At 42.0% G+C, this 18,744-nt stretch overlaps 1 protein-coding gene across 11 annotated transcripts in view; it reads left to right on the top strand.

Annotated features, from left to right (window-relative positions):
- Nucleotides 1-9,293: 9,293 nt before the first annotated feature.
- celf6 (CUGBP Elav-like family member 6) overlaps nucleotides 9,294-18,744 on the top strand; it is an 859,092-nt gene continuing 849,641 nt past the window's right edge. For 3 of the 11 annotated variants that reach the window (XR_006309810.1, XM_043680222.1, XM_043680221.1), the window contains exons 1-2: nucleotides 9,295-9,677; nucleotides 11,883-11,965. Coding sequence is in view for 10 of the 11 variants with exons in the window: in XM_043680222.1 (XP_043536157.1) it covers nucleotides 9,437-9,677; nucleotides 11,883-11,965 (324 nt within the window). In the remaining variant the exon portion in view is untranslated. Of the gene's footprint in view, nucleotides 9,678-11,882; nucleotides 11,966-18,744 lie in introns of all 11 variants that reach the window. The other 8 variants (XM_043680225.1, XM_043680224.1, XM_043680226.1 and 5 more) reach the window with 5 other exon arrangements.

The raw sequence follows: 18,744 nt of genomic DNA, 5'->3' as shown, positions 1-18,744 counted from the left end.
ACAAGAGGGTAAAACATACATGACCTCATCCTTACCAATCTGCTGGCTGCAGGTGTATCTGTCCATAACAGTATCGGTGAGAGTGACCACCGTGCTGTCCTTGTGATGACAAAGTCCCGCCTTCACATTGAGAATACCCTCCAGCATGTTGTGTGGCACTATCACAGTGTTAAATGGGATAGACTCAAGACTGGGCATCAATGTGCTGCTGTGGGCCATCAACAGCAGCAGAACTGTACTCCAGCTCAATCTGCAATCTCACAGCCCAGCATATCCCCCACTCAACCATTATCATCAAGCCTAGCAATCAATTCTAGTTCAATGGAGAGTGCAGGAGGGCATGCCAGGAGCAGTACCAGGCATACCTAAAGATGACATGTGAATCTGCTGAAGCTACCAAACAGGACTACTTGCATACCAACAGCATAAGCAGCAAATGATAGAGAGAGCTGAGAAATCCCCACAATCAACAGGTTAGATCTAAGCTCTGCAGTCCAGTCACATCCAGTCATGAATGGTGATGGTAATTAAACAACTCATTGCAGGAGGAGGCTGCACAATTATCCCCATCCTCAATTATGGAAGAGCCCAGCACATCAGGGCAAAAGATAAGGCTGAAGCTTTCGCAGCAAACTTCAGCCAGAGGTGCTGAGTGGATGATCCATCTCAGCCTCCTCCAGTGGTCTCCAGCTATTACTGATACCAATCTTCAGCCAATCCAATTCATTACATGTGATATCAAGAAACACTTGGAGGTGCTGGAAAATGCAAAGGTTATGGGCCCTGACAACGTTCTGGCAATAGCACTGAAGACTTGTTTTCCAGAAGTTGCTGCTCCCCTAGCCTGACTCTTCCAGTACAGTTACAACACTGGTACCTACCCAATAATGTGTAAAATTGCTCAGATATGTCCTGTATATAAAAACAGGGCAAATCAAGCCTGACCAATTACCATCCCAAGAGCCTACTTTTCATCATCAGTAAAATGATGGAAGTTGCCATCAACGGTGTGATCAAGCAGCACCTCTCAGCAATAAACTTTTCAGTGATGCTCAGTTTGAGTTCTGCCAGGGTCACTCAGCTCCTGACCTCATTATAGCCTTGGTTCAAACATGGACAAAAGAGCTGAATTCCAGAAAGGAGGTGAGAGTGACAGCCCTTGACATTAATGCTGCACCTCTCAGCAATAAACTTTTCAGTGATGCTCAGTTTGAGTTCTGCCAGGGTCACTCAGCTCCTGACCTCATTATAGCCTTGGTTCAAACGTGGACAAAAGAGCTGAATTCCAGAGAGGAGGTGAGAGTGACAGCCCTTGACATTAATGCTGCATTCTACCCAAGTATGGCATCAAGGAACCCTCCTAGCAAAACTGGAGTTGATGGGTATCTGAGGGGGCAAAGTCTCTGCTAGTGGGAGTCATACATGGCACATAGGAAGATGGTGGTGGTTGTTGGATGTCAGTCATCTCAATTCCATAACATCTCTGCAGGAGTTCCTCCGAGTAGTGTCCTAGGCCCAAACATCTTCAGCTACTTCATCATTGACTTTCCCTCCATTGTAAGGTGAGAAAATATTCAGCACATTTCGCAACTCCTCAGATACTGAAGCATTCCATATTCATGTGCAACAAAATCTGGACAATATCCAGGCTTGGGCTGACAAGTGGCAAGTAACATTGGTGCCACACAAATGCCAGGCAGTGACCATCACCAATAAGTGTCAAGCTAACCTTGTGCTGTTACCAAAACTGAATTCCCCCACTATCGACATCCTGGGGGTTACCATTGACCAGAATCTCAACTGGACTCACTGCATAAACAACTACAAGAGCAGGTCAGAGGTTTGGAATACTGCAGCGAGTAACTCACCTCCTGACTCCCCAAAGCCTGTCCACCATCTACACAGGGACTCAAGTCAGGAGTGTGATGGAATACACCCCACGTGCCTGGATGGGTGCAGCTCCAACAACACTCAATGAGCTTGACACCATCCAGAAAATAGCAGCTGACTTAATTGGCACTGCATTCACAAGCATCCATTTCCTCCACCACTGACACTCAGGAGTAGCAGAGTGTATTATCAACAAGATGCACTGTAGAAATTCACCAAAGATCCTCAGACAGCACCTTCCAAACCCATGACCACTTCCATCTGGAAGGACGAGGGCAGCAGATACACAGGAACATCACCACCTGCAAGTTCCCTTCCAAGCTATTCACTATCCTGACTTAGAAATATATCGTCGATCCTTCACTGTCACAGGGTCAAAAACTTAGAATTCCCTCCCTGAGGGCATTATGTGTATATCCAATACATAGACTGCAGCAGTTCAGAAAGGCAACTCACCATCACCTTCTGATGGGGTGACTAGATAAGGGCAACAAATGCAGACTCAGACAGCAACACTTGTGTCCGATGAGTGTATCAAAAAACTGACTAAATTTCTTTAATGATAAAAGCTTCTCTCAGTTTGGGTTCCAGGTTGATAATCCATTTCACCCTGTCACCTGGAAAAAGATAGGTGTGCAATTGACAATGTCATAGGTCTTGCACAACCCCGGCCCACAACCTTGCCAGCAAAACATGCGAGGCCTGCTGTAAAATCCGTTCATGGTCCCACAGCACTCCCTTTGTCTTCAACCCTCCCCCAACCTGACTTTGATTTCCTCCTCCCTTTATGCACAGGCGTGATGGGCCAAATGGTTGCCATCTGCACTGGTATGGTTTGATGTGTATCAATGGCAATGGCTTCAGCCACAACATCTTTCCATTCTCTCTGTCAATCTCTGCATTCCACTGCCTGCCTTTTTTAAAAATCAGTTCCAAGACCACCTCTTGTATTGAGTTGGACCCAGCTGACCCAACTTTGCTTCTGACTTCTTCTCTGTTAATCACTTTGCTTGCTTCACACATTGATTTTATTTTATATTATTTCTATTTATTTTTGCATGAGATTGGGATTATATTCAGCATTGACAGGTTGGGCCGAAGGGTCTGTATCTGTGTCTCGATGACTCGATGTGTGTGCACATAATAGTGTACATGAAGGATGAGTGCTGCAGTTCTTGACATAGGATCACTGGCAGGGCTGGTGTTTATTGTACCTAATTTGGTCTGAAGGGATAGTTAAGAGCCGATCACATTATGTCGGCCAGACTGGTTAAAGACAGCAGGCCTCCTGCCCTCAAGAATACTCGTGCACCTGATAGTTTTATTTTACAATAATCAATAGTTGTCATGGTCGCCACTATTGAGACTGGCTTCAAATTTATCAATTGCGGTTAAATTTCAGTGTCTATTGTGGCAGGATTTGAAACCTGTGTCCCCTCACTCCCCAGAATATTAGTCTGTCCATCCGGACTACCAGTGCGGTGACATTACCACCACCATTACCCTACCATCTTCACACACCAATATTGTCGAAGAGGAATGATGCCCCTTTTGCTTTAAAGGCTGACTGGTTTATCAGGCTGAAGATTATGTCTGGCTTATTTCTGACATATGTGCCTCATGTTGGGGCAGGACAATGGCTCAGTGGTTAGCACTGTTGCCTCTCAGTGCCAGGGACCTGGTTTCAAGTGTGACCTGTGTTCCATTCCAACCTCGGGCAACTATCTGTCGTGAGTTTGCACATCCAGTCTGTGTCTGCAAGCGTTTCCTCCACGTGCTCTGGTTTCCTCTCTGATTTGCACAGAGATGTGCAGTTTAGGTGGATTGGCCATGCTAAATTGCCCATAATTTCCGTGGATGTATAGGTTAGGTAGATTAGCCATGGGAAATGCAGGGTTACAGGGATGGGGTGAGTCTGGGTGGGATGCTGTTTGGGTGGACTCGATGGGCTGAATGACCTGCTTCCACACTTGTAGGGGTTTTTTGTAGACTAAATTAGATTAGATTAGATTACTTCCAGTGTGGAAACAGGCCCTTCGGCCCAACAAGTCCACACCGACCCATTCCCCTACATTTACCCCTTCACCTAACACTACAGACAATTTAGCATGGCCAATTCACCTAACCTACACATTTTTGGACTGTGGGAGGAAACCGGAGCACCCGGAGGAAACCCACGCAGACACGGGGAGAATGTGCAAACTCCACACAGTGAGTCGCCTGAGGTGGGAATTGAATCCAGGTCTCTGGCGCTGTGAGGCAGCAGCGCTAATCACAGAGTCACCGTGCTGCCCACTCCACTGTGCCACCGTGCCACCACTCCACTGTGCCATTATGGATCAGAGAATTGCTGAATCCTTCTCTTAAAAGGGTCCTCCCCTCGTTATGTATAATGATACATAACACTATGAGAAGCTCAATGCAGCAAATCTATGAAAGTCTGGTGTGCCATGAAAAACAGAATTCTTTTGACGTTTGGAGCTCGACGTCCCAAACCATAAACCTACTTTCAAATATTCACCTGTATTCAATTTTCAACACCAGCAATTAAAAACTTGGCTACACACTTGGTAACTGCAGGGTTCCTCATCCAGCTGATCCATCCCCTGCCACTGCTGAGCACAATGCAAAATGTATTCTGCAATTTAGTTTCTCAATATGCTGAGTGAGTTGGGGAAGATTCTTCCGAAAGAGTGAATTTCCTCAGCAATGAAAAAAATGTTTTTTTGGTATTGATATGTGGATGCATATATATATATATATATATATATGATAGGAGGGAATGCCCTCTGAATTACTCAAGTGTGCCTCCTGGTGGCTTTGGTCAGGCAAAGTGACAACAAGAGAATGGTGCAGTTCCTGGTCCATCTGAAACTCTCTCCAATCTCAATGTTGGCAGCAGCAGGGACTCTGAGGGAATGTACAACTGTTGTGTTTTACCTGTGCAGTAATAGATACCAAGAGAAAGTGGAAACAAAGTTGGGGAGACAGATATGACTAGGTACAAGGTGAGACATGTAGATTTTGAGGGAATAGAACAGTGTTGAATGGGGACATTTATATAGAGTGTATGAGAGCATTGTTGTTGTTGTATCATTCTGCTGGCCATGAAGGTACCAGGAATGACACTGAGGCAAGGAATCATGTCCCTTCTCCTGAGCCAGGAGGCTTCGGTTCAAATCCCACCTGCTCCAGAGGTGTGCATTAATATCTCTAAACAGGTTGATCAAAGATATTTATGTCCTTTAACGCTTAGAAGGATTGGCATTTTTCTTTTAAAAAGGTATTCAGATAATAATATGGTAATCTGTCTATCGATTGTTAACTGTTCCCAAAGCCTAAATATATAAGCTGCAAATCCCAATGATTAGCTGAGTGAATCAAACCACATGTTCCTTTGACTGTTCAGCATAGGCAGAGTACTGACTACATTACTGCACTCAACTGACCTGTGTTTGTCAAGCCCAAAATACAATGTCTCCTCTTAGATGTGATGCCACAGTTGTGGGCGTGTTCGTCAAGTTGGGAATTTGGATTGTATGACGGTTCGTCCCCTTTCTCGGTGACATCCTCAGTGCTGTGGAACCTCCTGTGAAGCGCTGCTGTACTGAGTTGGTGGCAATCCCATAATTAAGCACTAGCTCAACAATCCTGGGTGAGTTACTTGAATAAATAATTTCAGATAATCACTTCAGCTTGTACAATGTCCAGTTATGCAACAAAAGTGATAGACATTTATACTCACGGACCCATTCTTTGTAATTAAAGAAATATATTAATATTGTACACTTTTTTTTGTATTGCCCAGAGGCTTAAAGAGTCTAAGATTCCCATCCAAGGCAATACGTCAGCTAAGCAGACTGAGCCTGCTATCCTATCGGTCTTCTCTGGTAGTATAAATTGTTGTGCCTGTTTGAAATTTGGCATTCTTGCATTTATACTGATGAGTTCCCAAGTGAAAGGCTTTGCAACATATCTCTCTTTTTTCCAATGCTAAATGTTTTTTCTATCAAACCGATGACTCTCGATGAAACGGTGAAATTTCAGGATAAGGTACAGCACAGAGTCATTTTGTTTCACTAGCTGATTCTGCCATTTAATGAGATGATGGATGATCTGTGAACCATATATACCCCATAACCTCCTAACGACTTTGACTGATGATTTCCAGAGCAAAGTTCACAGCTGGCTTCGTATTAGTTATTGTTTATGGAAGAGAGCTAAACATTTTCACCTGAGGAAAGGAAGGGTCCCTGTTCTGAGGAAGGGTCACTGGACCTGAAATGTTAACTCTGATTTCTCTTCACAGGTGCTGCCAGACCTGCTGAACTTTTCCAGCAACTTCTGTTTTTGTTTCTGATTTACAGCATCCATAGTTCTATCGGTTTTAACATTTCCACCATTTGTTTGCGTAGAGAAGTATTTCCAAACTTCAGTCTCGAAAGATCTCGCTCTAACTTTTTCACCCATTCCTCCTTCTCCTGGATGCCCTACCTAGCAGAAGTAGTTTACATTCATCTGAACTACCTGTTCCCCTGAATAACTTGAAAAAAATTGATTCAGTCATCTCTCATCTTCCAAATTTGGAGCAATGTAATCCTAATTTGCGTAACCTCTCCTCATTATTTAACTCCAGGAGTCCAACTACCATTCTGGTAAATTTATACCACACTCCTCAAAGTAAAAGCATCTGAATGGGTTTCTAATATGAAGAGTTTAGAGGGAAATTGGCCAAATGCTGGCAAATGGGACTGGATTAATTTAAGATATCTGGTTAGCCTGGACAAGTTAGACTGAAGGATCCATTTCAGTGCTGAACAACTCTTTGGCTCTATGACAAAGTACATTCTTCCTACAGTGTGGTATGCAGATTGCTAACAACACTCAAGTATGGATCAAACCAATGGTTCATAGAGTTGAAACCCATGACTTCTATGTGAGTACGTATATATATTATAGAGAGAGTGAGAGAGAGAGAGAGAGAGAGAGATAAGGAACAACATTCCACTAACCTTTTTGATTATTTTCTGTACTTGTTCATGATATTTTAACGAGCTTTGTACCTGGTGGACATATCATTGAGACTGTTTCTTCCTTTTAATCCATTGGCAATATTATTTTTAAAGGAGTCTGCGTGTGGTTTAAGGAGCAGTTTGTCAGTAATGATACCAGTGCTTTCATTGCCAGTACAACTGTTTAAAACCCCCTTCCAAAGGCAGATAGAAACCTCTCAGATAGCAACCATTGACATAAAGCAATGCAGCTTCTTGCTAACCTTCATCCTCTGTGACAGTAATCTGATGATCAAAGCTGTAAACTCTACCAGGTTGAAAATGTGCAGGTATTATACAAACTTACACCACAGAAGAAGGCTATTCAATTTGTGCCAAATTTTAAATAAATTCACTGCAATCTTTTCTTCTGAATACACAATAGAATATCGTGGATATATTTCAATCATGTTTAATGTGAAATTCCTGAATTCAGAGGAAATTATTTAATTTGCAAGTGGTTATTGTCCGGAAATGAGAAGAATCCCATTGGCTATTACCTTGGGTACATGTGTTCATTATCCTCAAGTTATTGCCCATTCTCTCCTTTTCACAAACATCTACACTCAAAAGACTTATATTATTCAATTCTCAGTATGGTCTCATTCATAAGCAGTGTTGGTATTGTAATGGAATACACACACTCTGTACTTCACTAAGAATTTGTGCCATTTATTTTGTAAATTGTGGCACTGGAATCATCAGGGTTAGTTTGGTATGGATGATATTCAAATTCTTGACCCCTATCTAAGAAGGTAAGGATATTGTACATAAATTCTGGGATGTGATTTAGTTCTCTTTGCATCTGTCATTCACTCTTTCTCTACTGCCTCTGTCTTTCTCACTCTCTGGTTCAACTCTGTTTCTCCATCCATTCTCTGCTTCACTCTCTCACTGCCTTTCCCTGTCACTTATGCTCTCTCTCTCTCTCTATCTCTCTCTCTCTCTCTTTGTCTATCATTCTCTCACTCTGCCTATTGCAATGTCACTTTGTCACTCTGTTTGTCTCTCTCTCTCTCTCTTTCAGTTTTTCATTTTCTTTCACACGCATGTATTTTTTCCTTCCAGGAGGGTGATTTAGCATGAAGTTTCAGTCTGGATGAGACAGTGAGATACCTAAGTGCAAGGTTGGGTACTACAAATGACAGTAACTTGCAACCAACTCCAGACATCAGCTGGTCAGGTACCCCATGACTTCACACTGATAAGGAGCGACAATTAAACTGACAGGGAATAAATTGGAAAATGGAATGCTTCATTTTGTCTGGCAAACAAAGCACAATGATCTATACCATTGCATCTTTCACTGCACTCTCAGGAACGAATCCAAGAGTTTTTATGAGATGCAGTGATTCAGCAAGGCATGGGTTAAAGAGGAAGCTTGTCCTGTGCCTCTGCGTGTGTGTGTGTGCGTGTGTGTGTGTGTCATAAAGATTTTCTGCACAGAAACAGACCCTTCAGCCCAACTCATCCAGGCCGACCAGATATCTTAAATTAATCTAGCCCCATTTGCCAGCACTTGACCCATATCTCTTCAAACTCTTCCTATTCACATACCCATCCAAATGCATTTAAATACTGTAATTGTACCAACCTCCACCACTTCCTCTGACATTTCATTCCATACAGTCACCACCCTCTGCATTAAAAGGTTGCCCCTTAGGTCCCTTTGAAATCTTTCCCCTCTCACCTTAAACCTATTCCCTCTAGTTTTGATCTCCCCTACCTGGGTTTAATGTATAATCCCACACCCTCTCTTGTACACACAGGATTGTGAATGGAAGTAGGATGTGTGTGTGTGTACTGTAATCCCACACACCCTTTTGTTCACATTGGATTGTGTTGGGTTGGGTCTGTGTGTGTATGTTTGTGTGTGTCTACTTTAGTCTTCATGCCCCCTGTTGCCCACACTGCATTGTATTGGGAGAGTGGGATATCCGTCTGTCTGTGTCCTGTAATCCCACCCTCTTGCACACACTTAATTAGGGCATCTGTGTGTGTGTGTATATACTGTAATCCCACATACCCTCTTGCACACTTAATTGTGAATGGGAGTGGGGTATATGTGTGTGTGTATATACTGTAATCCCACACACCCTCTTGCACACACTTAATTGTGAATGGGAGTGGGGTATCTGTGTGTGTGTATATACTGTGATCCCACACACCCTCTTGCACACACTTAATTGTGAATGGGAGTGGGGTATCTCTGTGTGTGTGTGTGTGTGTATACTGTAATCCCACATACCCTCTTGTTCTGATTGGATTGTGTTGGGGTGGGTCTGTCCCTGTGTGTGTGTGTGTGTTTAGCGGGTGAGCCGGACAGAGGGCTCCTGTACCTTTAAGGCTCCTGACCGTGTGTGAATCCAGCCACATTTGTTTCGGCACCAACCATGCAATCCTGACGTCAGGACTTGCAGAGTCTCCTAGTTAGAGGCTGACGTGAGCGATCAGAGAGAGAGAGAGAGAGAAAGAGAGAGAGAGAGCGCTTGAACATGGCCACTGTAACCAACGGAGTGCAGCTAGACAACAGCAACAGCGGCAGCAGTCGGATGAACGGCTTGAACCACAGCAGTCAGAACACCATCCCAATGAAAGACCACGACGCCATCAAGCTATTCATCGGCCAGATCCCCCGCAATCTGGAGGAGAAAGACCTAAAGCCGCTGTTCGAGGAATTTGGGAAGATCTATGAATTGACTGTGCTGAAGGATCGTTTCACCGGTATGCACAAAGGTCTGTGGCTCCCAGTCTCCTTCTGTTCAATGAAGACACCCCGGTGCAGCGTTATGTGTGTGTGTGTGTGTGTTAATATAACAGAGAGCCCGGCTGACTTTATTTTTCCCTCTGGCTGGTTGGCTTTTACTGCTAATGTCTGACCACTTTAAGGTTTTGTGTTTTTTTTTAATTTTGCGTGTGTCACTCCTTCCCCATTACTTTTCAACGACCTGTCATGAAAGTTTCCCGAGAAATTGCAAACAGCCGATTTTCCTTCATTAGCTGGAGAGTGGGTTTTCTGCCTCTCTCTCCCTCTCACTCTGTGTCCAGAAATAAAACAAACACTTTATTCGGTGTTCTGCTGACCTGATCTCATGTGATTTTTTTTTTGATGTCCGGAATTAGACAGCCTTGATTAGTATGTCTGAAAAAAAATCTAAACATGACCCTCATCCGAAAATGACGGACGCTCAAAAGTTTATTTCAGTTTGTGTATTTTTTTGTGTGTGTACAGAGCTCAAATCGGAGCTGCACTTTTTCCTCCCTCCCTTCCTGCAATTTTCTCTTTCTGATTTGTAAAAACAAACGGCTAAATTTACAAACATTTTTTTTTCAAAAAGAGAAGCATTTGAAACTGTGTCTGGTTAATCCAGGGTTAGGGATTAAACGTGCATCATTGTCATATTCGGACTGTGAGACCGTGAGAAAGTTTTTGCAAAATTCCATTTCTGTTTAGCTCGTGATCCGGTTTGAGTCTGTGAGGGTTGGACACTACCACTTTCGTCCGATTTGTCACTTCAACGTGGACCCTTGTGTGTGGGTGTTTTTTTTAATCGTACTTCGAATCCTGAACCATGTGTAGTACATTGCCTTTCAATGACAGATGCAGATCCACAGTGACTTAGCTCTGTTGCGGTAAATCACTTTGGCCTCAAGTTAAGTTGCGCAATTTCAGCTCAGATCTATTTCTGTGGATTGTGTCTATTTGTATCTGTGTGTGTGTGTGTATATATATAAGGAGGGATTTCTTTTTACTTTTTCTCTTCTCTCTGTTTCTGCTTTCTTCCTGAGAGTGTTTATTTTAACTACTCTGTAGACTTGAGCCTTTCATTCACTGACTTGAGATAGCATTGGGTAACAAAAAAAATTGTCAAGTAATATCATCATTTGCATGCATTGGCTGACCTTAGCTTGTGTTAAATTATCAATGGGATGTAGATCTTAATGGAAATACGTTCTCCTCCACTGGGCTTTGGAGTTCATGTAACTGCAGTTGTCAATAATTTTAGCTTGGACAATAAACTGTGGACATTAATGCACACCCATTTATAGTCAAGTCTTATTAACACGGATGCTGATGAGGCCATACCTGACGAGCAAATGACTGCTTTGTTCTTGTTCTATAAAGAGACGGATTGTTGGATCTTAAACAGCCATGATAAGCAGCCAAACTATTGACATCTGTTGCAATACATACTAATAAGATGTGTTCACAGTATAGTTCAGCTTTTGAGTTACCAGGAGCCCTTGATGAATTAACTGCCTGGAATGTCTGGACATTGTTTTGTCTTAACTGGGCAGCAAGAATTAGCATGGTGAGTCTTCTTGCTGTGTCTGTCTTTGCAGCAAAATAATCTTTACTCCTAGCTCCCTTGCATTAATTGTCATTTGAATGTGCATGGTTGCAGACCAGGGATGCTGCTGTCCACAGTGAGTGTTGCAGTGATATTGAAGAATTCATGCTAAGTTGATGTACTGGATGTCGAAATAACCTACCGCAAATCAAGTCTGTGCCCTAGACTGTGCTCTTGTGTGTAACTTGAGACAGTTATGATATAAAATCCCTTTCTGAGCAATTGCTTCTTTTTTGTAAAATATGAAGCTTGATATTGGGCCGATTGAATTAGGTCTGTGATTTGACTGAAAAGTTTCAATTGGACATTGACTTAAACCTGCCTCATTAAAGAAAAAAGCTGTCTGTAGCTGAACTTGTTTAGTAAACAAGCCATTTTCTGTACTTTGTCGACTTCATTACTGCATCTGGATTTAATTTGAACAGGGAAGCTGGGTGGGGAGTGAGATAAAATTGCCTGCTTGGGAAAGGGAGATGTGGAGTGAAATGTGAACACGGAGACAAATTTTCTGTGTTCTATGTGCAGGATTTAATAAAATGAGTACACTAGCATTTATGGTATTGAGTAACTTGCTCTGTTTTTCACACAGGTTGTGCCTTCCTCACATACTGTGCCAGAGATTCGGCCCTTAAAGCTCAGAGCGCTTTGCACGAGCAGAAAACGTTACCAGGGGTGAGTGGATAATTTTGTTTTATTACCTTACCGTTATGAAAGATCTGACCTTTTTATCCCTTCACCCACTTCAGTATTTCTGCCAGGCTCTGCGTCTTGGCAGTTCCTGTTTGTGAAGGCTCTTGTTAACAGTGGTGCACATGCATCATATACTAGTTGCTTCAACAGCAGAGCAGAAGAGGACGGCTTCTTTTCATGAATTTCTACCCCCCCCACTCCATCCTCCCATCACCTCCTGCATATAAAAATAACGTGTCAATCTGTCCTGTCAGTCACAGATCTTGACATTGCAGCAGGCAAGATCATTGCAAGATTTCACAGAGTGCAAACACTGGCTGAAGAGAGATCCATTGAGCAACTGCGCATTGCTGCTCCTGATTTCTGAAATGAGATCTGCCTGTCCCACGGAGCAAACTGCTTCTGTTAAGGCATGTGAGACTGGCATGATACCCAAGTGGTGTTATTTCCAACATTTTCAATCTCTCCTTCCCTTGACATGTTCTCTACCTTGGCACTTAATGATCATTTCTAAAACGTGTGTTTTGGGCTTGGAATTAAACGTTGTTGTGCCTGGATTTTTTTTTAGTTTTTATTTTGCATCTCTGCTAACGCTGGGTTTGTAGTGCTGGGGTGTTTTTTTTTGTAGCCGAATCCACTTCCCTCTGAGCTGCCATGGGCTGAATTAAATTTTTTTTTGGATACGTCATGCTGCAGTATTTGCATTGTTGTTCAAGTCACAAATATAAGCTGATAAGACGAATGAATATAACAGGCTTTGTTACAAGATGAGGAAGACCCTTCACTTCATCAAGCTGGGGGCTGGAGGGAGGTGGGAGGGAGGGATGTGAATATTAAACTGGAAATGAGTTCTGCAAATTCCATTTGACGCTTCCCATTTTGACCAAAGGACTTTGTTGAAAAATTACTGTACCATTCACATTGATTACTGTTATCTGTGTTCCTGTATCCAAGTAAAGCAGACAGTGATAAATACTGTTGCCCTGAATGCTATATGCTCGGTTACATGGGGAGGGGTTGGAGGCAAAAATAGAGGTCAGCTGTTTTAAGTGTTAATGTTGTGTTGCTGAATTGCCATCGCCATTTGAACTGGCAATACTGAAAATGGAGGGGTTGGGGTGCTTTCTAACCTGTCGTGAGATGGTGGACACGAGAAGTTGCTGGAGGATGTGAAACAGTTGCAACATATGTACTTTTTTTTGAGTCTGAAATTTACTCTCTCAGTCAGACATGTGGCCACACTTGACATTTATCTGCACTGCTTAATTTCAAGGTAGTTAGATGAGACCCGCCTCCCGGTGACATGGATGTCAGCCTTTGACATTCGATGTGGTACTCCCGTTTGGTTAGTTTCCATGCCCATCATACAATGTTCCAATAATGCGTCTCTGACAGTAGGAAGCAGGGAGCTGTCCAGCATTTCAGCACTTGTGACGGGGAGGTAGCCCATGTTCAGCAGATCCATTTTTGTTTCCCTGTGTGCTGTTGAATACCTAACGAAGGGCAAGCGCGGATTTCAGTGGTTAAGAGATGCGGTTTGACGCGATTAGCAACACGTTAAACGTCTATTTCCGAATCCACCGGGTGCAGTTACTCATTCCCGGCTGATACTTGCCAAACTGCAGCAGGCACCGCACTTGATGCAAAAGGTTGACAAGAGAAACTCCTGTCTTCCTCTGTAGGGCTGGTGAAATTTTTATTATATAAACACTGCATAAGGCTTGAGTGCTCTTTAGGGCTTTGCCTCTCTGTGCAGATGCTGATGTTTCCCATCGAAAGTTATGAATATTTATTGCCTTTTAAAAAAAAGGGAAGATTTTTTTCGTCAGTGGTGTGAACACTAGTATTAAAGAAGGGGCTCTTCACTGCCTGTTGACATGGATTGTTGATTCTACAATAGGTTTTCCATTCCCATTATAATGTTGCTCCACAGGTTACTTCTGTACCGACGGGGAATTCTGTATAAGTAGCACTTCCAATTTAGGATTGCAAATATTTTATCTTTGGATTTGCCTTTGAACATACTTATTTTTGTGTAGAAAGCTGTTTTGCTTGTAATTAGTAGCAGTATGGTCGTTCAGAGAGAGAGCTATACCTTTTTCAGATAATGATTTTCTTTATCTCTGGCTGTTGCGAAAAGGCAAAATTGCAATCCTCTCTTTTCAGGAGTAGTTAATAAATCATTAACCAATCCCCTATGAGGTTTCCACCTTTAAAAAGAAATTGAACAATTAATTCAGTACAGCTTTTGCTATTTATTGAGTTGCACAAATGTATCCTGTGAAATTGTCCTTGGTACAATGGGAAGTTTTAACAGTGTAAAATTTCATTGTGGTGCATTTAATCTTAGTTGATTTTGAACCTGTTAATGCCAGATTACTTTTTTTATTTTAAAAAGATACTCCTTTTTTTGATGACTGATGTTGTATTTAATTTTGAATGTCCTTTGCTTATTTCCAAATGTAGTTTGTTTCTGTTTTGGCTTGGTCTATACCTTGAAGCCTAATGATTGATTTTTCACATACTTTCATGGTTCTGGGCTTCATAATTGCTGTCACCTTTGCTGCAGTTTTGTTTTAGTTGTCAACCATAAAGAGATGCACGGATAAGTGACTTTCCTGGGTGCTTGGGTCTTTCTGCATTTATAGTCCCATTTGTAGTTTGTGAAGCCACCATTTAGCATTCTTCACTCTCAACTCCCCCTTTCAGTTGCTTAACTCGCAACTCCACAAACAGGGCAGAGAGGTTGGAAGCTCACTCTTGAGAGTGAGAAGGAAGAGTGATACTGCACAGTTGTTTGTGATACTTCAGCATCTCATTGCGGCTATTTCAATGTAAAATGTCCTCAGGCACTTCAAAAGAAACACAACCTCACTACAATTTTGCATAAATATCGAAGGAGTCTTTAGGTTTGGAGGCCAAATACTTGGTGAAAGAGGAAGAGTGCATTAAAAAAATGAGAGGGAGAGACAGAGAGAGAAACAGACAGAGAGAGAGAGAGACTGATGGTGAGGAACAGAGCTCAGGCCTAGTTGACAGAAGATAGCAGGGGTGATGTGTTAGAGATACACAAGAGGCAAGGGTTGAAGGAATGCAGAAGTTTGGGAATTTGGAGTGGTGGAGGTAAGTTCAAAGGTTCAAAGGAAAATAATCAATTGTGTCATATAATTTAAAGTGCAGGTTACTGCTGGGAAGGCTTTTATAGGATACCTCCACTTAATATTTTGGATTGTTCTTGACCAGCGTGGGAGGAGATTAAAAGTGGAGGTAGTGGGTGATATATTTTTCATGAACTTGACTTGGCATGTTTTGACACTCCTCTGGGGCAGAGGCAGGGATGCCACCACTGTGTCCGAAGACCCCAGATTTTAAACCCAGAGTGCCTAGCACTGGGCTCGAACCCAGAGCTCTGATATAAAATGCTGCAGGCTCTGCAGATTGAGCCAGCCAGGCCAGCAGGTGGTGGCTGACAACGCGTATCTGATGACCTCCGGGATTAACTCCAGCCTGGATTGATGAAGATCTCTCTTAACCATGAAAACTATGTTCCTCAGGAATGAAGTAGGTTCTGTAATCAAAGTTTTCGACAATCTAAATCCAGATCACCTTGTCTAGTATTGAATGGCATTTGTATCTCTGCAGTCTGATAAACTGACATAGATGAAGCTTTACATTGAAATAGAGTGTACAGAAGCAAACTTGGGGTAAACACTCATTGTTAAGAAATTGTAGGGGGGTACTTTACATTGTGTGCAGTTTGTGGTGACTGTGACCAGAGATTATTTCCTGTCAACACTGAGCACAAAATATTTGATTACACAATACTGCTTCAAAAATACTTTGTGTTTATCCCATTTCTGTCCAAATGGAGAAAGCTGTGGAGGTAACACCTCAATTTCCCTTTTGCCTGAATTCTACTTCCCCTTCAAATGTTGGAATCAGTGCTAATTTACCCCCTCCCTGTTCCAAATTCTTTATGTATAATTTGCATCTCTTCTCTATGTTGAACACGTCTTATCTCAGAATGGAGAATTCTGGGCAGGAAATGTCTCATTTCAACACTAAAGTTCCTTCTACTTCCTAATTAAAATGCAATCTGTGTGACAATTTATCTCCCTTTGAAATTCCAAATGGATGAGAAATGCAAGCTAAATGATGCAGTTAAAGTTACTGCATTGAAAGTGTTCATGGATACATTAAAAGAGATCTTGTTTTCTTCGCATAGTTTGAAAGGAAAAATTGGCATTTTTTTTTCAATTCCGTTGTGATCCATTTTGATGTATGATGCTTGAATTAATATAACTTTTTTTTTGACCTCTGCTCCCAGTTTTGTGCATCTGGTTTTATTTATTAATGAATATCACACTGGTGTTGCTAAAATATGGTTTGTTCTGAGCAGTATTTTTAGATGTGCTTGATTTGAGTTTTTTTTTTAAATGAATATTTTTATCCCCACTGCATTTAAACTGGAATTAATAATGAATGTGCTTGGCATGAAGAGTATTAAACAGTTTGACCATAGCAAGTTTGTTTCTCGAACTGCCTGTGTGTCAAAGAGTAGGACATTGATTTACCATGTTTCCGAAATGTAGGAAACTCCACAGTGATGCTGTAAACCGACAGCAGTATCTAGTCAACAACTTTGGGTTTCAAAGAGTTATGTGGGCTAATCTGTCAGACAACTGTTGGATGGTGTTCATAGTTGCAGTATGGATGACTTGATGTGTATCAAACCGTAGAAATAAACCTATATCTTATTTTTCATGTCACTATGCCCAGCATACAAATGTATTTCCCTTTTGGGCAACTTGCTCACAAGCATTTCTTTCTTCAAGTCCGTTTCTAGTCAGATGTTCAATCACCCAAGAGGTAGCATTATAATCTTCCCCTTGTGATATTTTGTTTCTGCTCTTCAGTGTCATTTTACCCTCTATACTTGCTCCTTATCCAAAACATGGCTCAACTGTAATGGAGAGCATGCCTTGAGGAAGATTGTGGGGCAGCAATGGACTGATCTGTTTCCTTGTTTCACCAACTTGTAATATGGAGGCTCCTTCCCCTCCTCATCTCTCTGGTATTGGTTTAGCCCAGTTCCACTATCACCATTGCTCCTCGGGCACCATTGTGCATGCCCAGGTGGTGAGGATCACTGGGCAATCCATTGATTGACTGCTATTCAAGACAGACCTGACCCACCTCTTCAGCACCTCAGAAGGGTCGATGGGTAGTTGATAGCAAGGGGAATTCCAGCTGGTTATTTTCTCTTACTGGCCTAACTCAAAAGAGCCATGTCAATGTTCCACGTTCCCACCACCATACCAATCGTGGATAGCTAACACAACACTGACATGGAGAAACATCACATCCTCCCAGTTGTTATGGTTCAGTATCACATTAGACAGTCATAAGCTTTAATATTGTTAATCCAACACATCCAGCAATTGGCCAATGCTTGGATTTGGCTTCACAAAATGACAACTTTCAATTACATTGTTCTTTCCTGTCATGTAACATCCCAACTCACAAGGAGTTTTTGGAACAACATATGACATTGAGCCATGTGAGGTACTATTGGGGGCAAATGTCCAGAAGCTTCAAAGAGATAAGTTTTAAGGGCATTTTAATGGAGGAACATGAGATTTTAGGGAAGGCATTCCAGATGTTTGGCCTTACTAGCTGAAGTGGCAGAGTGATTAAAATGGAGGAAGCTCATGAGAACAGAGTTTAGTGAGTGTAGAAATCTCAGGAGGTTATGGGGCTGAAGGATAATGTAGAGGTAAGCAATTGTGAGGTCAGGGAGGGATTTGAAAATAAACTGGAGTACTGTACAATTAAGATGTAGCTTCATTGAGATATTAATGCAGATCAATGAGTGTGGGGATGGGGTGTGGGGGGAGTTGGGGAGAGTGAATGGAACACAGTATGACTTAGGACACGGCAGACAAAGGGTTGGATGAGAACAAATAAATCCTCCCCAGAGAGTAGGATGACCGCCACATGGGAGTAGAGGCAACAAAGGCATGGATGAAGCATTCTGCAGTGGACAAGCTGAGGATAGAGTCAGGTGCTGTAATGGAGATGAAGCACACACAAGACTCGATTTATTTGAGTTTTGTTCCACTTGCACATTTATTTTCTACATCTTTTACATGCAGTCGGAATGTAGCTTTTAAACACTTGTTCTTTGTGCATCAGTCAATAATAAAATAACACCTTCAGCTGATCTGTTCTTTAGTTTGTTTAAATACCTTTTCATTTATTACTGTGTATTTTGAAGTTTGACTTTAATTCAATCAGTATTCGTACTGTCGAGCTTTGTACTTTTAGACAAAGTCTGCTGCTATGACCTTTGCAGTATGACATGTGTAAGTATTATTAATTTGATCATAGTGCGAGCAAATACAGTGGTTTGATTGGTTGGCTGCTGTTCATTTAATCTCTATTGAGGACATGTTGTGCCTCATACTTTAGTGTACGACAGTCTCAACTAATCACCTCTCCAGTGCACTGCTGCCGAATTGAGAGTTCGTTGTCGTTTTTTCCTCCAGACTCAATTTAAAGCTCTGACACCTAATATACATATTGCAAGGGGCAGATCTTTCTCATTTTCTTTCTTTCTCTCCCTCCTGCTCTTTGTCTTTTTTCCTCTCTCGCTCTTTTTATTTCTTTTTTCATTCTTTCCTTCACTTTTTCTTAATTTTTTTGTCTTTATTTCATTTTTTTCTTTTTCCTTTCTCTTTCTCTTGTTTTCTCTTTTTTCA

The sequence above is a fragment of the Chiloscyllium plagiosum genome, chromosome 40, assembly GCF_004010195.1.
Source record: "Chiloscyllium plagiosum isolate BGI_BamShark_2017 chromosome 40, ASM401019v2, whole genome shotgun sequence".
In the NCBI taxonomy this organism is placed as follows: Eukaryota; Metazoa; Chordata; class Chondrichthyes; order Orectolobiformes; family Hemiscylliidae; genus Chiloscyllium; species Chiloscyllium plagiosum.
Note: the sequence above shows the minus strand (reverse complement) of the source record. Positions and strands in the feature narration are given on the sequence as shown.